Below are 23,686 nucleotides of genomic sequence, written 5' to 3'. Positions count from 1 at the left end.
ATAATATATATATAGAACTTGATTTAAACAATTCTCTTTTTATGTAATATATAAACAAAATATATATCCTTTATGCATGGTTATTTTAGTTATATAAAGTTTTTATACAGGCGTTGATCACCAAACCAATGCTGATATGTCAATCATACCTTGTTCCAAATGGAGAAAAACCTTTCTCATTTCTCACAATGTCAGAGGATTTTTGAAAAGCCAATGTAGAATTTGACTTGCTCGTCTTGTATTTCTGAAAAAGAAGCACACAGATGTACTGGACGTGTCTGCAGCAGACATTAAAGTGAATCAGTGTTTTAAGTAAAAAGGCCCCGTATCAAATAATGTTCAGCTGTCCCAAAACACATTATGATATAAAGTGACAAATTTCCCACTGAATTACACAGTGCTGCAGAGGGATTTCTCACATTTGGTTGCTCTGTTACTTGAGCTCCTAGTTGAAAAAAACCACAGCAGACCAAAATAACGCAGACACACTTGGGACACAATGGATCAAATCCCCTTCCTTCACTTCTGGGTTAGATTCTGATCCAGGATGTTTCACTGCTCACAGGAAACTCGACTTGATTCATCATTCCTTCTCAAAACCAGACACATTATACAGAGGCTTTCCCTTGTGTGCGTTAAATCTGTGTTTACTGTTGAACTTCCTTGAAAAGTCTGTATCATTTAAACAAAGATAAGACATTTATTATTGTGTTTCAACAACTACAGGTCCCATGAGGCTTTGATATGTCTGCTAGCCAAAATAGAAATGATTTGTTTTCTTCATAATCCACATTTATCTTAATTTTTGGAGCAATGACATAACCCTTTATGAACAGGGGCTAAGTTAAAAAGTGAACAGTACAATAGGAAGCATATGTGGTGAGAAAAATGGATAATGACACCTGTTGTGTTGGGTGAGATATAATCATATTACAACAGGGAAATGGTGTGTTATACCGCACTTCACCACTATGCTTAAAAAAATAATAAACTATTATTCCGGACTTACTAATAATGACCCTAAAACCAAACAGCAAAGAACTTCAGGGAATAGGCCGAATGCCTCTCTGTAATGCCAAGACTGACCCTCCTTCGGATTGTACTATGGCGGCTAACAGCGAGCTAGCACTAACTCTCTTATCTGAATGGTGTGGCTGTGTCATCAACAATAATTGTCTTCTGATGAAGAATGAACCTGCATTGATTGTGTTAACTGTCCATAGCTGAATATGGTGTAACGCTGCTTTGGAATGCAGGATGTTAGTGGCGTCATTGTTTACCCTTCCTCTCAGCACTGACTTCCAGTTTGTGGGAGTTTTATTCTGCAGACTAACAAACACTTATGCTAATCTCTCTGTGTCCTTCAGTCATGAATCTGGACCGCGTTGAGAACCACACCCATGTGCGTCGGCGCTTCCCACGTTACCACAACGCTCTGTTTCGTAGTCAAGCTTTGTGGGATCCCTACACCCATGTGATACTGCCCCCTGGTGCCCTGGTGCCACAGCGGCAGCAACAACACAGCTGGAAGGAGAAGGAGCGGACAGAGAAAGAACGTAAGCGATGCACAAGTAGTTATAAAGACTTGACGTGTCTGAAACTAAGAGAATATACTGACAGTCACTTCTGTATTTCAGCCTCAGCTCCTCAGAACGCTGCTCCAGCCCTTGTTGGTACCTCAGCCAATCAGACAGGAGAATACACCGCAGCGAGACGCACCGTTTCACTGCCCGAGCCGCCCATATCCATCATCATCATGTTGATCTATAGAAGTGTGGGTGAAGCTCTACCACCAAAGTATCACACAGACCGGAGAGGAGTGAGGTGGGAAACAATCACACTCAGAACAATAAATATGTGTTAACAGGAGCTCTCAGAACTTTATTGTGTTTCTATGAAAGAAAGAAATCTGGCTTAGCAACGTGTCTTTTATTGAGTGGTGAACAGCACAACAAAGTTTCATTTCTCATAATACCTGCTTGCGCTCAGATATGCTTCAGCTCTTTTACTAAATGAAACCCTGGATTTAATGACTGATCGAATTTCCTTCAGCAGCAATTAAACATGAACATAATTAATGTTAGTAGTGTCATGTATATGTGTCTGTCCCAGCACTCACAGATATTCTGTATAAAGCTTGACCATGTTTATCCTTGTTGCTTGATAAATGACTAACATGATTAACTGATGATGAAAATTGAGGGTAATTAAGGCCAGTCAGTTGAGCAGTAGGTCAATGGAGTAATAACTTCAGCACTAATTCCAATTTCACCTTGCTTGACATCTGTTTCTATCTCTCTCTCTCCTTCTCCCTCGCTCACCTCCCATCCCTCTCCCCTCTTGCTCTTCCTCATCTCACCTCGGGGCATAATTACTAAGTAACAAACTGTGCGGTTTTCAGTAGGTGTTCAATAAACAGTCATTTGTGTCTCATCAAGTACACAAGTCTCATTCCCCTCTGCTCATCTTTAACCATCCTAACAGGGATTTCAAACTCTTCCACGTACGGTAACTCTGCTCCTTCTCCCAACCCCCCCCCCCCCCCCCCCCCCCCCCCCCAGGCTGCCCAGACACCCGGTAATGAACTCCCCGGTGGTCACTATTTCTGTCTACAACAACCAGACGTTTGTGGGCGGACACTTGGACCAGCCCATCCTGCTGGAGTTCAAGCTGCTGGAGACGGCCAATCGCAGTAAACCACTGTGTGTACAGTGGAACCACAGCAGCCAGTGAGTACACACAAAGTGCATGTTCATGTACTATCACACATGCACATACACTTACACGCATATATGTATATTGTATTTTCAGACTGGGTATTATCTGCTACCTTGAGATATTGTATAAAGTATTGAAACAGCTAAACTTGTATAAAATTTGATATTGCTAATATGTATTATTATGTTTTATGGCAACATGAATGAATCAATATGTAATTGGAGATATTATGTCTCTACATGGAGACACTTTTTGTTTTTAAAGTCCTCTTCATCAAATACATCGATGTAATAAAGGCCCCTATCTGTCCAGCCCGATTTATAATACACTTTCCTTTCTGCAGACCTGACACAGTAGCTAAAGCAACAGTATAATTAATAGTAATAGTAATGATGGATCGGTTTCTTAAATCCAAGTACGCTATTGCAGTAAGCCAGCACGCTTTTAATGGGATTGTGGAACTGGCACCTTCATGGAATACAGTCATTGTCAATGTAATAAATCTGTGTATCTCGTATAGCTGTGAAAATCGATATATATATTTGGAAACACTTTGAAGTAGACCTGTGCTCTTTAGAAATGGGATCCGGTTGTTGATAAGATGATTTGAATAATCCGTTTATAATTATTTGATTTCAATTATTAAGACAGTATCATAGTAACACAGGAACCTTAAATGCCTGATATGGTTCACAGTGGACAATTTGCTCATAAGTCTCCCCCTCCCCTCCTCTCTCTCTCTCTCTCTCTCTCTCTCTCTCTCTCTCTCTCTCTGTCTCTCTCTCTCTGTGCAGGTACGACGCAGGAGGTTGTTGGATGGTGAGGGACTGTACGGTGGTTTACAGGAACACCTCTCATGTCCGCTGTCAGTGCCACAGACTGGGCACCATCGGCGTGCTGATGGACAGTTCACACAGAGAGGTTAGTGATCTCTCAGTGCTTTTACTCTAGGAACCACACACTTATAATCATTTTATTTCATTCTTATGTCTCTTTATCACAATAAGAGTTTCAGTGGATTCATTATAAATTTACTATCAATACTTCTGCCCTTGGTTTTCCTTCCTTTTTTCTGGTGAACCCTCTTCGCTAGTAAATTCTGGATTAAGTCGGTGTAGAAATTTGAAATCCTGAAGAATTAAATCGTGGGTGACATTTTGAAGGCTACAGGAAGTCTTGTTACAGCTGTAGCAGATTTTCAGGGTTTAATGCTAAACCCTCTGCCCATCGCACACCAGCATACTGAGCAACGATGTGTATCAGATCTTCACGTTTTTCCAAGAGAGAATAGGAACGTTATAGAGTCAGAATCCTCGCTGTGATGATTTTCGAGAGGTACATTTCTCTGAATGTACATGGTTTAAACTGGATTTAGCTCTTCTTTAAAATATTTATTGAATATCATAAGTCTGTCAGAATCATAAGAAAAGAACCACATTTTTACTCATTTATGATGTTGTAGATTAGATTCTTTCTTTGCCTACTTATTTCACCTCGTGCTTTTCTTTCTTAGCTCACTCTCTGTACTTCCTTTCCTCTGACAGCTTTGCCTTGACCTCTCTATATCGTCTCTCCACCCTTTACCCTTCTGTCATCTCCCTACGAGCAGCAGTTGGAGGGCGATCTGGAGACGCTGGCGCTCGTCACATACTCCTTTCTGTGCCTTTCCATGCTGGCCCTCCTCCTAACTGTCCTGGTGCTGTCCTGCCTGCGAGGCCTCAAGTCCAACACCAGGAGCATCCATTCAAACACTGCAGCGGCCATGTTTTTGTCGGAGCTGGTGTTCCTGCTCGGGGTCAATCAGACAGAGCAACAGGTAGGTTTTGGCTTTAGCTTTCCTGTCTTTTTCTTTTTCTGCCACATCACTATCCCCCTGGTTCCCAACTTGCAGCTTTTAGAATCAGCCAACTTTTTCATTGGGACTGTCATTGTGCAGATTTAAGCCGTTTTAGATATGAACTCTGGAAAAAAACTGGAAAATTTGGTCTGGACATTTTCTAGACTGTTACGAACACAGCAGGAGATGGTCTTGGTCTGACCGGCTCAAAATAACATGACAACATCCAGAGCATTTAGACATGAGGTGGTGACTGGGTAGACCATGTGAGAACGGCTGCAAAACACAAAAGCTCTCGAATTTCATTGTCTTTCCAAGACGACACCTTCGTCTGAGTCTTCGTATACGTGTTTGGCAATTCTCTTTCAAACTTAGAAATGTATATAATAAAAAAAATGTATTCAACATCTATCTCAGTTTAGAAAAGCAGCTCTTGGGATGAAGTCAATTTTATTTATCTTTATCATTAAATGTTTGCTCCTTTACAGTTGGGTTGGTGTTATCCTTCTTCTTGTTTCCTTCCCCGGTCCTTCTGACCACTTTCTGTCTCGGTTACATCACGAATGTGTGCATGTGTATGTGTGTGTGTGTGTGTGTGTGTGTTTAAAGAGCAGTCTTGTAGAGAGAGAAGTGCAAATATGTTCTCACCCAGCATGAAATCTAATTAATTAAGCTGGAACCCCCACACAGTCGACTGTATGGCTCCTAGAGTACAACTGGTTACTTCTAGCTGAACAATTTGTTCTCTAATTCGTGTTCATCATGCTTGGGAGAACACGTTAGTGTGCTCAGCGGCCGTGTGTGTTGGTGTGCACACGAGTTTTCACGTGATTGTGCATACTTTAGCTTATCTGTCTGTGTGTGTGTGTGTGTGTGTGTGTGTGTGTGTGTGTGTGTGTGTGTGTACCTTGAAGTGTTTGTATTCATGTGTGAACGTGTTTGTGTGAGGGAGTGGGAAATTCAGTGACTGCTCTGTCACTGCCAAGGCTGCACTTATTTCTGTATCGTCTTTGGCTGGGTTGTCAGGAATTTCTTCTGAGCTCCTTTTAACCTAAAAATCTGGGACTTATACGTTTCTTTCCCGCAACATAAAGATGTAAATCGCTCAACTGTTGTGTTTAATGACTGAAGTGTCTCTCTCTTTTCACAAAGACCCAACGAAGGCTGAGAGACGTATCTTACATTTCAATTGTTCTCACTGCTCTGCAACCAGAAACAATTATGCCTTCAACGACTCAGGGATGCTGCCATGGTGTTCTTATGCGCAAATAGAAAAGTTAAATTTGATTCATTTCTATAATTATTATTTACAAACAGGTTATTATTGTGTTTGGCAGCCAGGCAACTTATAAAAACCCAAACTGATTCCCAAGACGCTTGTTTTGTTCGTCAGATTATTCAAGATAAGATAATAAGTTTTTGATAAATTGATAAGTGTTGGAGTGGTTAGCACTGTCCTCCCAGCAAGAACATTTCCCATGGTTTGACAAGCGTATTGGGGTTAGGTTGACTGGGGACCATGTGAGCATCATTTTGTCTCTGTATAGCTGCTTTCAGACATGTCCTGAACTCTGAAGGATCTCCAGAGGGGCTGTATGTGAGAACAAAAATGTCCGGGTGAGAAACTGCAGACTTTCTCAGAAGTTTCTCCAGGCAGTCGTCTTGTTAAAGGTCCAGTGTGTGAAAATACGGTGGCCCTGAGAGCTCAATGAACAGCAACTTAAGAAAACACATGCAAGTTAAGAAAACACATGCAAGTTGACAAAACACAAGCAAATTAAGAAAACATCTTCATCAAGTTCACAACACAACACAACACATTACAGAAACGTGCAGCAGATAGAAAAACGCGCTGCAAATAGTGAAACGCGCTGCAAATAGAGAAGAAACGACAACGGAAGTGTTTCCAGAGGACAGCTAAAAGTGACGGACACTGCTGCCACAGGAGACACAAAAACATCCAATAGATCATACAAATTCGGTTCCACACAGGGGTCGGCCACCCGCGGCTCTGGAGCCGAACGCGGCTCTTCAGCCCCTCTGCAGTGGCTGTACAGCACAATGTTGTGCATATTTTTCGCAAACGCTGAACTTAACGAAATCAGTTTTCATATTATTAACGTGAACGTAACGATGAACGTGAGTGAACGTCATGTTCATTTTTTAAGTCATGATCGTATCAGGCCATCATGAAATACCAGGAGCGGGCTCTCAGGGCCACCGTATGAAAGGGATCTAGTGGCAGAAATTGAATATGAAATATGTTTTAGAATCTACATTTTATGAATTGTTGTTTTCTTTAACCTAAAATGGTCCCTTTATATTTAAATGCTTTATATTTACATCGGGAATGGGTCCTCTCTACGGTGGCAACAATGTTTTTTACAGTAGCCCAGACTGGACAAACTAAGCACAATTTCCAGTTTTTATGACAACTAAAGGCTACCACAGATTCTCTTTCATGTTTGGAAGGGGAGGGTGAGGGGAGGGGCTTTCAGCTGCAACTTGCCACTTCACCCCTAGATGTCACAAAATTCTACACACTGAACCTTTAAAACTCTGGATAATGTCTGATTGAGCCCGTGGGACAAAACAGAAGGAGGTGCTTCAGAAGTTTCTCCACAAGTGAGTGGACGTGTTGATGACGTTTCTAACAAGGGACAGAGGCAAAACTGAATATAAGAAAAAGAAAAGGAAAAGCACGTTGAAGATACATATGATGATGTCAAGAGATCTTTTGGAGATAAATGAAGACGTTCTGATTTCACAGCTGTCCAGGATGTGCCCCACCTCCCAACCAATGTCAGCTGGGGTTGGATTCTCCTCAATTCATCAGCACTATAGACAGTGGATGGATCGGAAGATTCTGGTAGAGAGGGAGAGTTTTAATTGTGGTCTCTCTGGGGTGTTTTGGTTTGGCTTTTAAAGCGTCCATCTGTGTCTCGTAAGTAGTCAGGAAGTAACAGTGTACTTAGTATTCAAACTCTGGCTTTTAAAACAGGCTGATAGTTGCCAGCAGCTATTGCCTTCAACTTGTGTGTTTTCAAGTTGTTCCCTGTGGTTGGTTTGGATTCTGTTTTTCCTTCTGACAAACAACAACACAGTTATAGAAGACAGTGCCTGTTATCATCATTTCGGCTTTGAACCCAAAAAGCCGAACACAGACAAGACAAATTGGTGCTGTACTTCAGATCCACTTGAGTTTGAATGGCATCGTCTCAACAGGCCAAACAAAGGGAAGAGACCAAAGGCCGCAGTCTGAATAAACCTCTCCAAACAGGCTTCACGGCAGCCTGAGGGTAATTTCACAGAAAGCTTAAATGCAAATTTTCTGCATTATTCATGAGGAAGTTCAGCATTGCTGCCGAAACCAAGCAGCAGAACTTGACTGAGAAAAGCTATTTGGGAGTTTCCTCTGCCCTGACAAAACAGTAATTGTCATTGTCACTCCTGATGACGTGCGGGCAAACCAATTGACTGACCTCAGAATATCAAGTTATAGCAGATTACGGCATCACTTAACACTGACTTGACGTGTCTTCTGGATTCAAGCAGCATCACGACGATGACAAAAAAGACAGAGTTCTCCATTTGTATCACAACTGTTTCCCCAATATTTCAAACGACACAAAGAATTAATGCAAGCATGCACTGAGATGAAATTTATATGGAGGATGGTAACTACCAAACTCTGAAACTAACACACATATAAATAGATAAATGAACAAATGCATTCCCCCCCAAAAAATCTGAATACAAAAATACAAAATATAATACATTTGATAATTCACACCTCAGCATTTGAATAACCTATGTACGTATTTCCATTTATTTATTTTTACATTTATTTTATTTTTTTACATTTATTTTATCTATATTTCGACATTTATTCATACTTTCTGTGCTTTCTTCTTCTGATGCTGCTTTATGTCATGCCCATAATCATAGTTAAACAGGCTCCTGTGTGTTTTTACTATAATTCTGCAAATTAACAACATTCATTTGAATTCATATCAGTTGTTTTGTGCATTTCCTGGAGATAAACTGTAACACGCATAAACTCCCTTCATTAGTGGTGTTGCTAATTAAATCATACATGCCTGTTCCTTCATTGCTGACACCTGCTGTGCTGTAATAAAGACGTATTGGTCTGTTGCTGAGATGTCTGCTCTCAACTGTCACAAAATCAATATAAAGGACCAGGTTATATTTTCCTCTCACCTTCTTATTTCAAATTTTTTCTTTAACACTTTCCTGCTGCCTCCCTCTGCCCGTTCCCTCCCTTCCCCTTCCTTATTTCCTCCCTGCTTTTTTCATCTTTTTATGACTCCTTTTCCTTCTATCTCTCTTTCCTTTGCTATCTCAAATGTTCTGCTCCTTCCCTTGCTTTATTTTCCTTCCCTTTCTAAATGCGTTTATTTCTCTCTCCCACCAGTTTCTGTGTACAGTCGTCGCCATCCTGCTCCATTACTTCTTCATGTCCACGTTTGCCTGGATGTTCGTAGAGGGCCTTCATATCTACCGCATGCAGACTGAGCAGCGCAATATCAACTATGGAGCCATGAGATTCTACTACGCCATCGGCTGGGGCGTGCCCGCCATTATCACAGGTAACACACACACACACACACACATGCAAATGTGTCTATGCATCATTATATACTCACAGTCAAGACATTTTTCTTGCCACATTTACTCATCCATGACAACATATATAACAACATATATATGTATGTATATACAGTATATGCACCAACACATCACACACATTCCCAGTGAGTCTGGCTGTGTAGATAAGGAGTCCTATTGACACTTGTATTAAGCAGGTTTCAGTGACATTTTAATATGCCGATAGCAAAGCGCAGACACACATCCACACACACGCAAGCAATTTCTTCCTTGACACACTCAGTAAGTAATATCTGTCTGCTGTCTTCCCGTCTTTCACACAAACACACACACACACACACACACACACACACACACACACACACTGGCAGTATGTTTCTTTCCTCAGGCTCAGAGGTGTGTTTGTCTGTTGTGACTCTCTTACTTTAGCAATTCAATGAATTCAATGAATTCTATATTAATGAATTACTGTTACAACCATGACAGTGTTCAAACAAGGACATACAAGGAAATGATCATGTACACATTTCCTGACAACCTCAGCCGGCACCTTAATGGAAGTTGGTCAATGGTCTGCTCAACTATATATTACTTAATCATATAATTAGGACTAATAATTAAAAGTGTAATATCTAACATTCATTCTTTGACATGTTTCCGCCACTGTCACTCAGATAATGCCTGTTATATTGTAAAAACCCTTTCTGACTGCTGTCTCTCCAAGTAGATCTCTAGAGTAGATCTTTTGTCTGATCTGTGTCATGCCTGTGTCTCCTTCCTGCAGGCCTGGCAGTGGGATTAGACCCAGAGGGTTATGGGAACCCAGACTTTTGTTGGATCTCCATCTATGACAAACTCATCTGGAGCTTCGCTGGACCTATTGCCATCGTCATTCTGGTAACTGTCTCCCTGACTGTCTTGATATGCTTCATGTCTTGATTACTACTGGACCATAATTTTAATTGCTTCCCACATCAAGCTAACAAGTGTCCTTTTTTCATCATCACAGCAATTCTTAGATAAGCGTGCCAGGTTTTACGATGCTCATGAATACTTTCAGTGCATTGTTGTCATAGTTGAAATTATCAGTATTGTTCGTATGTATTGTTTATTTACCTTAATTTATCTTTGCATATGTATATTTTGTCCACATTGATCTTGTTTATCTTTATGCCTCGTGTTTCTAGTGGCACTATTGGATTAGCATACAAGCCTTAAACAGTTGCCTGACTCTATCGATCTGCCTCTTTCTAGGTGAATGGAGGGATTTTCACGACTGTAGCCAAGATGTCTTGCAACCCATCACAGAAGGAGACCAAGAAGCTGCCTGTCATGTGAGTACTTAGCCACTGGCGTCAGAGTACGATACAAAGATAGAAATAGTCTGTGGACACATGCTTTCTTTAGAATTGCAAGAACTGCAAAAAAAAATTTCACTTAGGGTCCCACTCCAGCTGCTTTTACACCTTTCATACTCTTTATCAAAATCTTTATCTTTATTCCTCAAATAAAGATAAAGATTTGTCAGACAAAAAAGGATGGCCCAAAAATCTCTACACCTTCCTTCCTTTGTGACAAAGATATATTAAAAGCTCACATTTAGGTTATGAGCCTTTTTTCAGCTGCTGAGCCCCACCCACAAGTTGATTGGATTGGTTTCTCCAGTTTGTGACATCACAAACCTGTACATTTCTTTCAGAGTGGCATTTATTTACTGCACTGTTAAGGTGCAGGTTATGATTCAGGGTGTTGACTGCCCACATGTTAGCCAAACCTGATTTTCACGGGTCGGGACTTTCAGCTATTTGGTGTTTGTCTCTCTTTTCCTCACTGCCACATTTCTGTCTCAGCATTCATCCTTTAGTTTTTATCTGAGGGCTCTTGTTCCTGCTCGTTCTGACTTTCTGTTGCTTTCTGCAGTCATCCAGCACAGCTCACAGGAAGTGTGTTACATCATCCCGGTAAATCCAAATTTAACCTTGCTCTCCCCCCCTGCCCTCTTTGTTTCCCCTGTCTCTCTATCTCTGGATCCAGTGCGACTATCCGTAATGCCATCCTTCTGCTGCTGGTAGCCACCGCCACCTGGCTGTGTGGTCTCATGGCTGTGAACAACAGCATCCTTGCCTTCTACTACATATTTGATGTCCTCTGCCTAGTGCAGGTATGAGCCCAGTGTATATCTGTAGTCAGGGAAGAACTAATGTATACGATTTCACAGTTAGAAAAAAGCAGTAATTCAAGCAATATTTTTTATTACTACTTTCACCTAATTTTGTTGATATTACTCGCTTTATACGTGTAATTGTATTATGATTGGGAAGTGCAGGACTTAGTAGTGGAAGGATCATGTAGATTAAAACCTTAAAACCATCTCTCTCTGTCCTTCCACTTCTCCCAGGGTCTGTCGGTGATGCTGGTGTTCACAGTGTTTAACTCAGAGGTGCAGGAGGCCTGGAGTGTCGCCGTTCTTGGTAAGAAGAGTCCTGGAGAAGATCCACCCAGAGCTCCTCAGAACACAGTGAGTCCCACGCACACGCTGGAGCTCGTCTCCTCTGAACCCCAAAAAGCTCCCAGCTGGTTTTGTATCTTAACCTGAACTACCTTTCAGCAAGTTTGTAAAAATACCACACAAAATAATTCAAATTATTAATTCTCATTATTTGCATGAGTTATGATATAATAATGAAATTGTCCTATTACACGATACATCCTTGAGGGTTAAGAGCCTGACGAAGCTTTAAATCAACTCACTACAGGATCCCAAAGGCAGTTAGCATCTTTTCTACAGTATACTCTTTTCTGGAGGCACATTCTCACTGTCCATTATTAGACAGCACAAAAGTCCTTCTGCCCCCAATTCCTCCTTCCGTCCATCCATCTTCCCCGTCCTCCCTCTCTCCTCTCCTTCTGCCTTCAGGGTTTTCTGCTGACCCAGTTAAAACAGAATACCGACCAGTGGAGCCCTGTCTGCTCCTTAACCACGCGCAACCACAGCAAAGTGCAGTGCCTGCTCAGAGAGAGTGTGTGTGTGTGTGTGTGTGTGTAACCCTGCCCTGGTTTCTTTCCTTCTTCTATCTTCTCTATCTGTAGCCTAGATGTGTGTGTGTGTGTGTGTGTGTGTGTGTGCGTGCGTGCGTGCGTGTGTGTGCGTGTGTGTGTGTAAGATGTTCGCGTGCATAGAGATGTGTGTGAGTGCGTGTTCGTTTTTACTCTTTTAACACCATTTCCCTCCAATGCTCTTCCTACCCATTAGAGAACTTTCCCAAGTGGGACAAATGACTGTACCACATCAACACACACACAGTCACTCGCAAGCCATGACCATCTATTAGCGTCATTTTGTATCTGGGTATCTGACTCATACTGTATCATTTCTTATTTATAAAGTGGCCTAATACAGCAGAGAAAGCTTGGGTCATGCCTCCATCTGTTTTTTTTCATCAGCTTTCAGCATTACACTAAAATATAATGGGGGCTGTAGTTTTAAAATGCCAACACAAACTATTACTTATTATTATCACCCAGTAATTTTATATAAATACTAAATACATAGAAAACCCCAGTATCATCAAGATGTCCTTCATGTAGAAATAAATGATGAAGGTTTGCCCATGATATAATTGGGATTTTGACTCTTTGAACCAAGCGGTTTGTGATGTTAAATAAAAGACAATTTTATTATCTACATATAACAGCTCCGAACAATAGACCCTTAAAATGGTTTTACCTCCTATAAATAATCCATGTGTCCCTGTCTCAGAATCCATATCACAATGCATCTCTGTTGGAGCAGAGCGGACTGCATCGCATCACCCTGGGCACCTCCACCATCTCCTCTGTCAGCTCCGCCAGGTACAGTATATAACTCACAGAAATACAACAATCTTCAAACAGACACAGGAAGCCATCAAAACTTTTTGAGTGGAAAAACCTCCACATTGTGGCAGGAAGAGAAGATTAAAAATACGCTTCATCATAGTAGTTCAAGAGTGAATGGGTTAATACCAACGGCATCAAAATGGCAAATTTATATGTGAGTGAATTATGGATCAAAACTCAAATTGATGTCAGGTTTCATTGTCTCTGTGTGGCTCTTATTTGAGATGAGAATGCTTCAGGGAGGAAACTCTCTTGCAAATACAAATCATGTCATGTATTTTGTGGGTCAGTGGGGTAAAGATGAAGAAGATTGAATGGAACAATGTGCTTTAGTGTATGTAGAGCAACACTAATATACTCTAAGATGGGCTGATATGGCTCAGTGGCTCTGTATGTGTGTGTGTGTGTGTGTGTGTGTGTGTGTGTGTGTGTGTGTGTGTGTGTGTGTGTGTGTGTGTGTGTGAGTGTGTTTTGTGGGCGCATGTTGTAGATATTTTATGTGTGGCTGCTCTTTTTTTTTTATTTGTTTCAGCCTGTATTATTACACATAAGACTTACTGTATGAGTGAGTATGTATACACATGTAGTTGAGTTCATGAGTTCACTCACCGCTCTCGTCTTTTCCCCTTAGAGAAAATCTTTTAGCTCGTCAGACTCTGGAACAAAACATCGTCCACACCGGAGCGACAGACCTGGATGTAGCCATGTTCCACAGAGACGGAGGTCAGCACTCACACACACACACGCACAAGCACACGCACACTCTCTCACACACACACACACACACACACATACACACACACACACACACACACACACAAACACACGCACTCAGACCCCTAATATAGGACACAAAAGCACACTTGTGACAAGCACCTCTGCTTCTTTCTTTTAATCTATTGCTATCGCTGACATGAGCAATTTATCATCCTTATCTTTTCCTTATACAATTCTTTGTCTCCGTCTCTCATTTCACATGTCTTCTTCTCTCTCTGTTCTTCTTCTCCCTCCCTGCTTCCAGGTGAGGACTCAGACTCAGACTCTGACCTCTCCATGGAGGAGGAGCGCAGTCTCTCCATCCCTTCCTCTGAGAGCGAGGACAACGTCCGGCTCCGTGGACGCATCCAGCGGCGATTCAAACGTTCTAATCACAGTGAGCGCCTGCTGACCGAGCCCACCCACAACGGCACCAAAGGTAGATTGGCAATTTCTTAGATATTGCGATGATTGACGTTTTTTTTAAGTCAGTAATAGGCACCTGATGAGTGCAGTTGATAAGAACACGCATGTACCTGCCAGACAGCAGGAGTCTCCTGTTATAGGAAGAAGTCCAATCTTAAATCTCAAATATGAAGAAGCATGTGTGGGCACAATAACAGTGTACACATATATTAAGCGGAAATGCCAGTGCAAGTAGTTATTTATCAATACCTGTTGTTCTTCTATCAAAAATGAAAAGACGTCATTCATAATATATATTTAATGCACCTTGAAGTGTGTAATATTAAATGTCATGTGTACACAGGGTCTGTGAAAGGTTTCACTGTGAGAAAAGACCAGACATGGAAATCTATAAATCCATATAAGTAATCAATTCTCAGCTAATCAAGCCATCAGGATGACATGACCTCTATTTAGAGGGAAATGTGGACTGATGTTGTCAAAATGGGGAAGGACAGGATTCAGATGGTCAGTAGTGAAGTGAAGTGTCAGAACAGAACAGGCTTCTGACTGAAGGGTCCCAGTTTCCTGTTCGTTGAGACAAAGCATGAAATGCTCTCCTCAATTCTGTTGAGCCATCAACTGAGCAAGTGATCATGTCTGCATTTTAAACTAATAGAGGGAAGTTTGGTTTTATTCAAGAGGCCATTGGGCTTGTTATTGATCAAAGTATATGAAAGCATTTCTGACAGATTAATTGATAACAGAAGGAATCGAAGTAACAGCCTTAATATATTTGCCCATCTATTCACCTCACTGAAAAATCTATGATAAAACGTTTTTCATTCATCTGTTGGACTAAACACCTCTCCTCATCAGCTCCTTTTTCTTAAATCACTTTGTACATGCTCAACACATACAGCACAGCACACACAGTATGTGATATTTGTCTGCTGACACCTACTACAGTATTTGATACACAGATCTGTTTTGTATTCGTTGAGATGCTCAAATATGTTGCAGAATAGTTAATGTCAAATTAAAAAGATGAATCAGGCAAGAGAACATATTGAGAGATAAATTATTTTCAGCTATGATAGCAGTAATAGTGAGTTCCCACTATGTCGGCTTATAATGTCATTACCTCGACTTAATGAGCTTTTTATCAGAAGTCATTGGTCGATAGTTGTACCTGGTGTGGGAACAGATTTCCTCCTTTTAACTTCCAGTAACCAGAAAGTGGTTTTGTGTGCGTGTGTGTTGGACAGATCTGGATGGAAATGACCTTCTGTCCTATTGGCCAGCTTTGGAAGAGTGTGATACGCACACGCTGCAAAAGTGGGGCTCAGAGCGCCCCCTGGGAGCAGATTACAGCAAGGATGCTGCCAACAACAACCAGCTTGATGGAGCACTGACCAGTGGGGATGAGAACGGCCTCACGCAGCCACACAGGCACCGCAAGGGTTAGAAAAACTCAAAGTCATTAAAAAAAATACTCAGAGCAAACTGAATTTGAAATTACTTTTAATATTATTCTAATCTGTAGTTTATCCTTCTTAAATCAGTCATAGGTGAAATAGGTTTTAACTGTTTCTGATCGCCCTCTATTTGACCTGGCACCCACTTACTGGGGTGTGCAAAACAGAGCATGTGTGTCTGAAGTCAAAGTCAGAATATAATAAGATGGTCAGCATGTCATGACTCACTCTCAACATACGTGTGCTAACCGTGCAGGAGTGCGTGTATCCCCCACATAGCTCTCTATTTCTGGAATCCGCAGAGTGGCCTGTCTGCATAAAACATAACTTATACAACACAGGCCCTAAAACCGTGAGTGACACTTTTATATATACTGTGCAGTCAGTATGCTCAGAACACATTTAGAACTGGCGTGTGCACACAAAGGTGCACCACACATGCAAAGACACGCACAGAGGGAGTGAGAAAGAAGGACAGGTGATCACACAAGTACCCTGGAAGCTGAAATGGCGGACGTTCTAGGAAACGTAATACTAAACAAAAACATACAACCCATGTACACAAACACTCGCACACACTCACACAGAAAAAGGAGCTGTCAGCAGGAAACCTCACTTACGATACTGAATGTATCTTAAAAGTAAAACTTCATTTTCAAGTCTCCCTCAGGATTGTCCAGATTACTCAGATGGTATTATGATTCATCAAATATAAACAGTGAATCTGGGGAGGCACAAAACTGTCATTAATTAGTCCAAAACACTTCTGTCTCCTACTCCTCTTCATCCGTGATGGTTATAGAATAGCATAACTTTTTTATGAATTCAAAATTCTTGCTCATTTTATTCCACTTGTGCTCTTTTCTTTTTTTCTCATGTTCATATTGTCTTCTTCCAGGCATCCTGAAGAATCGTATGGGCGGTCCCCCAACACTCCAGGGTCTGTCAACAATGGGCCGAGTCCCCAGTGAGCTCAACTGGTACAGAACCTCTACTCTGGGCCATCGAGGTGTTCCTGCTGCCTCCTATGGTCGCATGTACTCTGCCACAGCTGGTGCCGGAGGAGGGACGGGCTCTCTGTCCCAGCCAGCCTCTCGCTACTCCTCCAGGGAGCACCTGGACTCACTTGCCCGGAGGCAGCTGTCCAGGGACCCACTCGGTAGGCAGACGGTTGGGGGGTCGAGGGACCGACTGGACTCCAGGGGCTCCAGAGACAACCTGGATCTCTTACCCAGGAGGAGGGAGCTGGGACTGGGGCAGGGACCAGCATTAGGGGGCTTGGGGCTCGATCACCAGAGAGTCTCATCATCCAGGGAAAATTTGTCAGGATCCAGGGACAGACTGGACAACCACCACGGAGGCAGCGTCCACGCCTCGAGGGAGGACTTGAGTGGAAACGGGGGAGCTGGAATGGAGGGATACCTCAGCGGGTCGAGGTCGCAGCTGAACACGCTGACCCGGCGGCAGGCCTCATCTCGGGAGCACCTGGCGGGGTCGGCGATGAGCAGTAGGTCGAGGGAGGAGCTGGACACCAACGGAGTGGGAGCCTCAGCTCAGCCGTGTCGGGAGTGGCTTCGCACTCTGCCTCCCCGTCAGCCCTCACACCCCGACCAGCCTCCCTCTAACTCCCCCCCTCCCCCGATCTCCGAGGAGCCCCCACATGAGCAGCTCCCCCATGCCAGGGGACGACTGGACTCAGCCCCTCCATGTAGGTATCAAGGTCAGACTGTCCCCCAGGTTGCGAGTTCAAATATCACTCCTCTGAGTCGACCGCAGTCGAGTGAACACCTGGATATTCTGTCCTCCATCCTGGCGTCCTTCGGTTCCACCGTCCTCCCTCCGTCCCCCGCGGCCCTTAACCCCGGACCCAATGGCTCTGCCCACGGACACTCCCCCTCTCCTCCCCAGTCTGCCACCTCCCACAGCATATCTGAAGTCTCCCCAGACTCTGAGTAAGTGTGTATTGAAATAAATCAACATCGACTCACCCTCCATCCGTCCCCCTTATTTTACATCTGTCTGCAACTGAATTTTGATCTTCTGTAAACACCCTTTTAAAATGTAGTTTCCTATGTATGCTCCCTTTTCCTATATGTTTAGATTTCCTCTTCCGCAGCATCATTTCCACTATCCAACTATTTACCTCTTCTCTCTTTCTGTTTCTGTCTTTTCATCTTAACTTACCTCAGCCCCCTTAGTTCCACTCCCTGCTCATGCTTCTTTATCATCAGATCCCTTGTCTGTTTTGTTCTATTTTCCAGCACCATCTCCCTCCTCTCCCGTTGTCCCTATGCCTTTAGGAGCTCATTTCCAGTTTGCTGTGATATTTTCTCTGTCCTCATTGTGTGGAAGTGGATTTACAGTCAGTAGAAGAGTCTCTGTATGAACTTAACGAGTCATTTTCCTTCTCTCCACCTCAGAGCCAACAGAAGTGAAGGACAGTCTTGATGACAGCCTCCATAACCCTTTATGCATATGCGACTGAGCTCGGCTCACCAGGGACAAGTTCAAAGGTCATGGATGGTCCTGAACACCTGGGGTTCATTGAGACATCGGAGGACGGGAAAGAAGATAAAAGACAGAGGAGACAGAGATGGATAGAAAGACAGAGAGGATAAGAGGACGTTGTAGGCAGATTGGACAATGGTTTTCGAGTCATTCTGCCTACAGTAATCTCTGACGTTTCTTTGGACGATGAGTCAACCACCTGTACTACCTGAAACTGTCCAACACAAATTCCTCAGATCTCAAACACAAACTTCAGCCTATTCCAGACAAGATCGGTCTAAAGGGAAAAAAAGAAAAGACTGTAAATAACATTTTTTATACATTTTGTATCTTTTTCATTGGAGATGAAGACAAAATCTCTTGTGATGTTTTCTTTTTTTTAAATGATTGTGTCCATGTGAGGTTGTGATTGAGGTCAGTGCGAGTGCAGTCTTGTTTGTGGCTGAGGGAGCGATTTCCCCCTTGAAGAAAAAAAAAAGAAGCAGAAACCCCCCAAATTCCCCCCCGAAAACACATTTCCTCAGAAACCTTTCCTCAAACACGTCAACTTTGTGTACAGCGCCTGGGGCCCGGCAATAGTATCTGATGAGATTATCTAAACCACAAAATGTGGTTGAAGGGAAAATATCAAGTAGTGAAAAGGGATTGTAAATAGAGGAAGGGATTATAATACAAGAATAGATTTGATGGAATGAAATGGGCAGAAGAAGGTAAAACAACACGTGAAGGTTCAGAGTTGTAAAGGTGTCAACGTGTCCGCTCTTTCACAAGGTTGTGCTGTTTTGTGATCCACTGTATATGAATGTGACCTCTTCATCTGTCTGTGCGTGTCTGTGCCTGGTGCTGTCTGAAGCAGACCATATCAGTCGACTGATATCACAACAACATATCTCTGGTGTTCTGGGGACCTGGCGGGTGAAGGTAGATATCTCTCCGCCTCTCTGCATGAGGCTGTATCACGTAACCAACCATTTAAGGTATCTTTGCATTTGGATGCATCGCGACTCAGCCTGCCTCAGGAGACGCCGCAGGCCCCGTCAGATCTCTCCTGCAGCATCCAGGAGACTTATTTATAGAAGCTTCTCGAAACAGAGGTTCTTTGCAAATCCAAGCCAAAGGGACAACTGCTTACTATCACTATAAAACATCAACCATCGCAAGTTTTCTGTGATGAAGCTGAAACTGTGCAGGGTGTGAACGTTATGGATGTAATTCACAGTTTGGTTTTAATCTTGATTTCCTTTTTTATTTCTTATTAATTGTACCATTGAAACATGTCTAAAGTCCAAGTGGAGGAGAGCAGTTCAGAGGGAAGATATTATGAATCGCAGTGTGCTCATGTGTTTGGAGACCTTATATATTTGACACATTTCTCAGAATATAGGCACAGGCTTTATTTCTGTAGAATTAGAGCTAATGCTAATTCTGATCTCCTCCAACGTGAGATGTCGTCAATGAAGAGATCCCCTGCAGAACACATTGATACAGATTTGTTCTCGTTTTTTAGGGCGATGCACAAAGATCTGGTTTCATGATCTGACAGCTCCTGCAGCTCGGCACGGTTTGCAGTGAGGAGAGGAGAGGATAGAGGAGAGGAGAGAGGAAAGGAGAGGGGAGGAGAGGAGATGTCAGTTATGTCAGAGCTAAAAGCCTCTTAAGTGGTTTTGAGATGCAGGTCTCTCCACCTGCAGCTGCTGCAGCTGTTGGAGCGAGCATGGAGAACACGCCTGAAGGTAACATTACACAGGCATTTGTAAGCAAAAGGAGACAGGCAGGCAGTCCTCGCCAGTCTTGAGCGGGATTGAAGGATTGTGAATAATGTGAAAATATAACCATTAAAGATGAAAATGCAGTGGGTGGGGAAAATTCAAGGAAAATGTGGTTATAAAACAAGTGAATATAAAACATTGGGATAAAATAGAACACAATGAGAAAAAAAATACATAATATGAAAAGCAGAGAAGTTTTGAGGAAGAACGAATTAGGTCAGAAGCCATGACTGTGTCCAAAATGTTACCGCAGAGAGGAGGGCGTGGACGTTACTCATCACAGAGGAATAAAACAAACACACACATCTCACACACTGACCATTTTGTCATTCCTATTCCTCTGGGATGTGACAAATGACTCTTCTTGCGACTGTGTTATTGCCAAGTGCTCCTGCAGGGGAACACAGCCAACTAGTCCTTTTAAAAGAGCAGCACACCTAAAAAACACGTCTACATTCATTCCCTCTCTTACTTTCATTTCCTTTTAGTTTTTTCATGATCCATTTTTTTTTTCCAACAGACAAAACCTTTAACTTGTACAGACATGAGATTTATTTTATCTATCGATAATTTATTTACATTGTATTGATTATTTATGTTGCCATTTTGTACGAGAGGCGGTTGTTGAAGAAGTATTTGTAATTTATTTTGTTCAGATGTTCCTTTTGTTTACATTTAATGTTTCTCCGGATCTGGAATTTGAGGACAGGAAAAGAGGAGAATGTGAAAGTAAAATGTGTTTATTTACACACAGATTTACAAACCAGTGGCGATATAAGAATCATCCCTGAGCTTTTAAACATTGGCCTTAACATCGTAAAATAAAAGTTTATTAAAGCAACACTATGCAACTTTTTCACTCTACAATACCAGCTTCAAAATGTTTTTTTATGACTCGCAGAATGGAGCTGCTTCACTCCCACTCCACATCACGTGATTTATGTTACTTTGGTGATCAGGTACGATCTCCTGCGAGAGGTTCAAGTGACTTCTTTACACCAACATTAGCATGTATACGTGTGTTGGGACAACACATGCAGTGCTCGATAAGCTTTGTTTATTTTCTAGATGAAAACCACATAATTGCTCGGACTCGTGCCTGCAGGGGGCGCTGCTTGCTCAGTGAAAGCTGCACAGTGTTGCTTTAAATTGGTCACCTTCGACAAAGCTCAGGAGAATGAGTCTGGTGGCAACGTGTTTTTCACAGCAGAGATTTTGACATGTGACAGCAGGGAGATTAACAGGTAACTAATGAAGTTAATTAGTGGGCGGAGCATCTGTAATGGCTGCTGTTAGAAACGCCTGCTGGTCCTCTATAGACTGAATGTCAACACGTCTGTACTGACAGATTCACTCTGGGTGTAAATGGTGCCGTTTTATCCCAAATCGAACCTATTTTCTTCCTCTTCACTTTCATGGATCCAAGGCTGAAGCTTCACGAGCACAAATTTCAATTAGTTACCTGCTTTCACACGCGTCAGGCAGTGAACACTGCATCTTCAGGTTAATAAAGTTTGGACCAATAGGAGTCACACAGGTGGGGGAGACACAGAGACCGAGCTGAGACGAGCTGGTTGTGATGTGTTCTGAAATAGAGCAAGTGACAGAAGAAAGAAACAGAGCGAGAGCCCAGCGGGGAGAGGAGGAGGGGAAGGGATGGGAGATTGTCTTTGTTGACATGTGTGTTCTTTATGGGATGTCGCTATCCTGCCATCCCCTTGCCGATGGCAGGAAACAGCTGTACCCTGTGACCGCAGAAAAATGTTGGACATTAAAAAAAAACGCTTATTCCAAAGACTGTACGTTTGTATTTTTCCTGCGTGAGTGTGTGTTTGAGGTGTGTTTGTGTTCTGTTTGATATTCATGAGCGAAGACGTTTTGGGGGCTCAAAACCAGATGAGAGAAAACTTCCAAACTGGGAGACATGTTTTTCTGTAGGGCTCCCCATTGGACTGGTTTTGACTCTAAACACAACCTGTCACGTTCAGAGGTGCAGAGACGTTCAGCTGTCACTGATGAAAAGCAAAGAGTCGGTCCAAGTTAGAGGCACCTAGTGCAGACTGAACATCATCAGGCCTGAAACATAAACCTGATAAAAGACTAAAGCAAAAACTGGTCCTCTCCCACAGGGCGTGATTGAATGACGAAATTCAAAAGCAATGTTTGATTCAAAAACACAGATGAAACCCAACAGAACAGAATAGTTTCTTGACTATTTTCCGGCCAATTAAGGCATCAAAACCATTAAGCATGGAGCTAAGAGGTGATGAGCTCAGCTTAGCTCAGTATGAGGACTGAAAGTAAGAGGGAATAGCATATACGTCTCGCGTCAACTCCAGAGCTCAGTCATAGATATAACTGACTCTAAAACCCCTTATTTTCTATGCTAAGGTAGGCTAACGCCCTTAAAGCTCTCGTCTAACACAACTAGAAACAAATCAACATATCACAACATGCCTCTGGTATAACAATGAAATATTAATCAATCACACATTTTATTGTTCAAGTACTTCTGGCCGGATGATTCTCCACTAATATCCATAGTCTGTATTCGGATTAAACTTTGTACCAAATGCTAATTTATTTACAAAGCAAGAAAACAGTTAGTAGTAAAGTATATAAGTATACATTCTCATGGTAGCATGCACAAGAAGCCCCATAAGAAAAAGTGCTATGTTTATACTTTTGAGTAATGGGGAACACAAGGTATCGTACTTTTATTTTCAAGTAGCAGTACTTCTACTTGAGTAGATTCACTCTCATTCATTTAAGAGTGATTTTCTCTTATATTTGTAAAATAAGCTAATTTAAAGAAACCTCTCTTTGCATTCAAGTACAAAAACAATGAACATTATAAAAATAGTTATTCATATATAGACAAAACAATTCATCTATTAAATCAGTTCATCCCGTCGGATCAGATCTTTTGTCCTCCTCATCGCTGCTGCTGCAGGAAGACAGCGGCACGTCCTCTCCCATCCTTTTTAACTTGGCCTTGTAGTACGCCTTCTTCATCCTGAAGGCCTTCTCCTTCTGCCGCGCCGCTCTCCTCTTCTCCCTCACCAGCTCCTGCTCCCACGCCAGCACCTTCATCCTGTTCTCCCACTCCAGGATCTTCATCTGCTGCTGCTGCTGCTCCAGAGCCTCCGCCCTCTGATGGTGCTCCAGCCTCGACAGCTCCGCGGAGTCATGCTTCACTGAGCGATGGCCGGCCTCCTCGGTCTCACTGCCTGACATCTGGAGACGCTGGCTGATGAGCCTGGAGGTGCCTGAGAGGTCAGATTCAAAAAAGGTCAATGAGGGGAGCTTGAAGCCCCCAATGGTTCAAAATATGTTGTTTAAAAAAGGGGTATTACTGATGAATGAAGTTAAGTTCCTCAGTACAATAGACTAATAATAATCAACCCATTTAGATGACCCTATAAAGCTCATGATTTGTGCAGTGGTTAGTACAGTCACCTCACTACATCTAGGTTCCTGGTTTGAATCCTGGTTCAGCCAGGGTTTTGATGTTTTTGTTTATTTAAGAGCGTAGTCTTCACGTTTGAAAGGAGGACAGATTTTTTAATGATATCACTCCTAACAATGAGCTTGCAATCAAATAGCTCCCGCCTGTGCTTGGATTTCCTCTGCTCCAGCTTCAGCTTGTAGCGTAGGTTTCTTCTAAATTGAAACAATATAAGAGTTGGGCTCCAGACAGGGATTAT

The 23,686-nt window shown here is 42.5% G+C and overlaps 1 protein-coding gene across 1 annotated transcript in view; it reads left to right on the top strand.

Moving 5' to 3' along the window:
* celsr3 (cadherin, EGF LAG seven-pass G-type receptor 3) overlaps window positions 1-18,150 on the top strand; it is a 98,383-nt gene extending 80,233 nt beyond the window's left edge. Inside the window, exons 22-37 of the mRNA XM_053425164.1 lie at window positions 1,368-1,556; window positions 1,638-1,824; window positions 2,562-2,729; window positions 3,513-3,639; window positions 4,328-4,534; window positions 8,991-9,165; window positions 9,969-10,081; window positions 10,439-10,518; window positions 11,219-11,345; window positions 11,583-11,703; window positions 12,940-13,036; window positions 13,695-13,786; window positions 14,085-14,258; window positions 15,493-15,687; window positions 16,601-17,654; window positions 18,123-18,150. Of these exons, the coding sequence (XP_053281139.1) occupies window positions 1,368-1,556; window positions 1,638-1,824; window positions 2,562-2,729; window positions 3,513-3,639; window positions 4,328-4,534; window positions 8,991-9,165; window positions 9,969-10,081; window positions 10,439-10,518; window positions 11,219-11,345; window positions 11,583-11,703; window positions 12,940-13,036; window positions 13,695-13,786; window positions 14,085-14,258; window positions 15,493-15,687; window positions 16,601-17,654; window positions 18,123-18,150 (3,134 nt within the window). The remainder of the gene's footprint in view (window positions 1-1,367; window positions 1,557-1,637; window positions 1,825-2,561; window positions 2,730-3,512; window positions 3,640-4,327; window positions 4,535-8,990; window positions 9,166-9,968; window positions 10,082-10,438; window positions 10,519-11,218; window positions 11,346-11,582; window positions 11,704-12,939; window positions 13,037-13,694; window positions 13,787-14,084; window positions 14,259-15,492; window positions 15,688-16,600; window positions 17,655-18,122) is intronic.
* Window positions 18,151-23,686: the final 5,536 nt, after the last annotated feature.

The sequence above is a fragment of the Pleuronectes platessa genome, chromosome 6 (assembly GCF_947347685.1).
Source record: "Pleuronectes platessa chromosome 6, fPlePla1.1, whole genome shotgun sequence".
NCBI classification, from domain to species: Eukaryota; Metazoa; Chordata; class Actinopteri; order Pleuronectiformes; family Pleuronectidae; genus Pleuronectes; species Pleuronectes platessa.
Note: the sequence above shows the minus strand (reverse complement) of the source record. Positions and strands in the feature narration are given on the sequence as shown.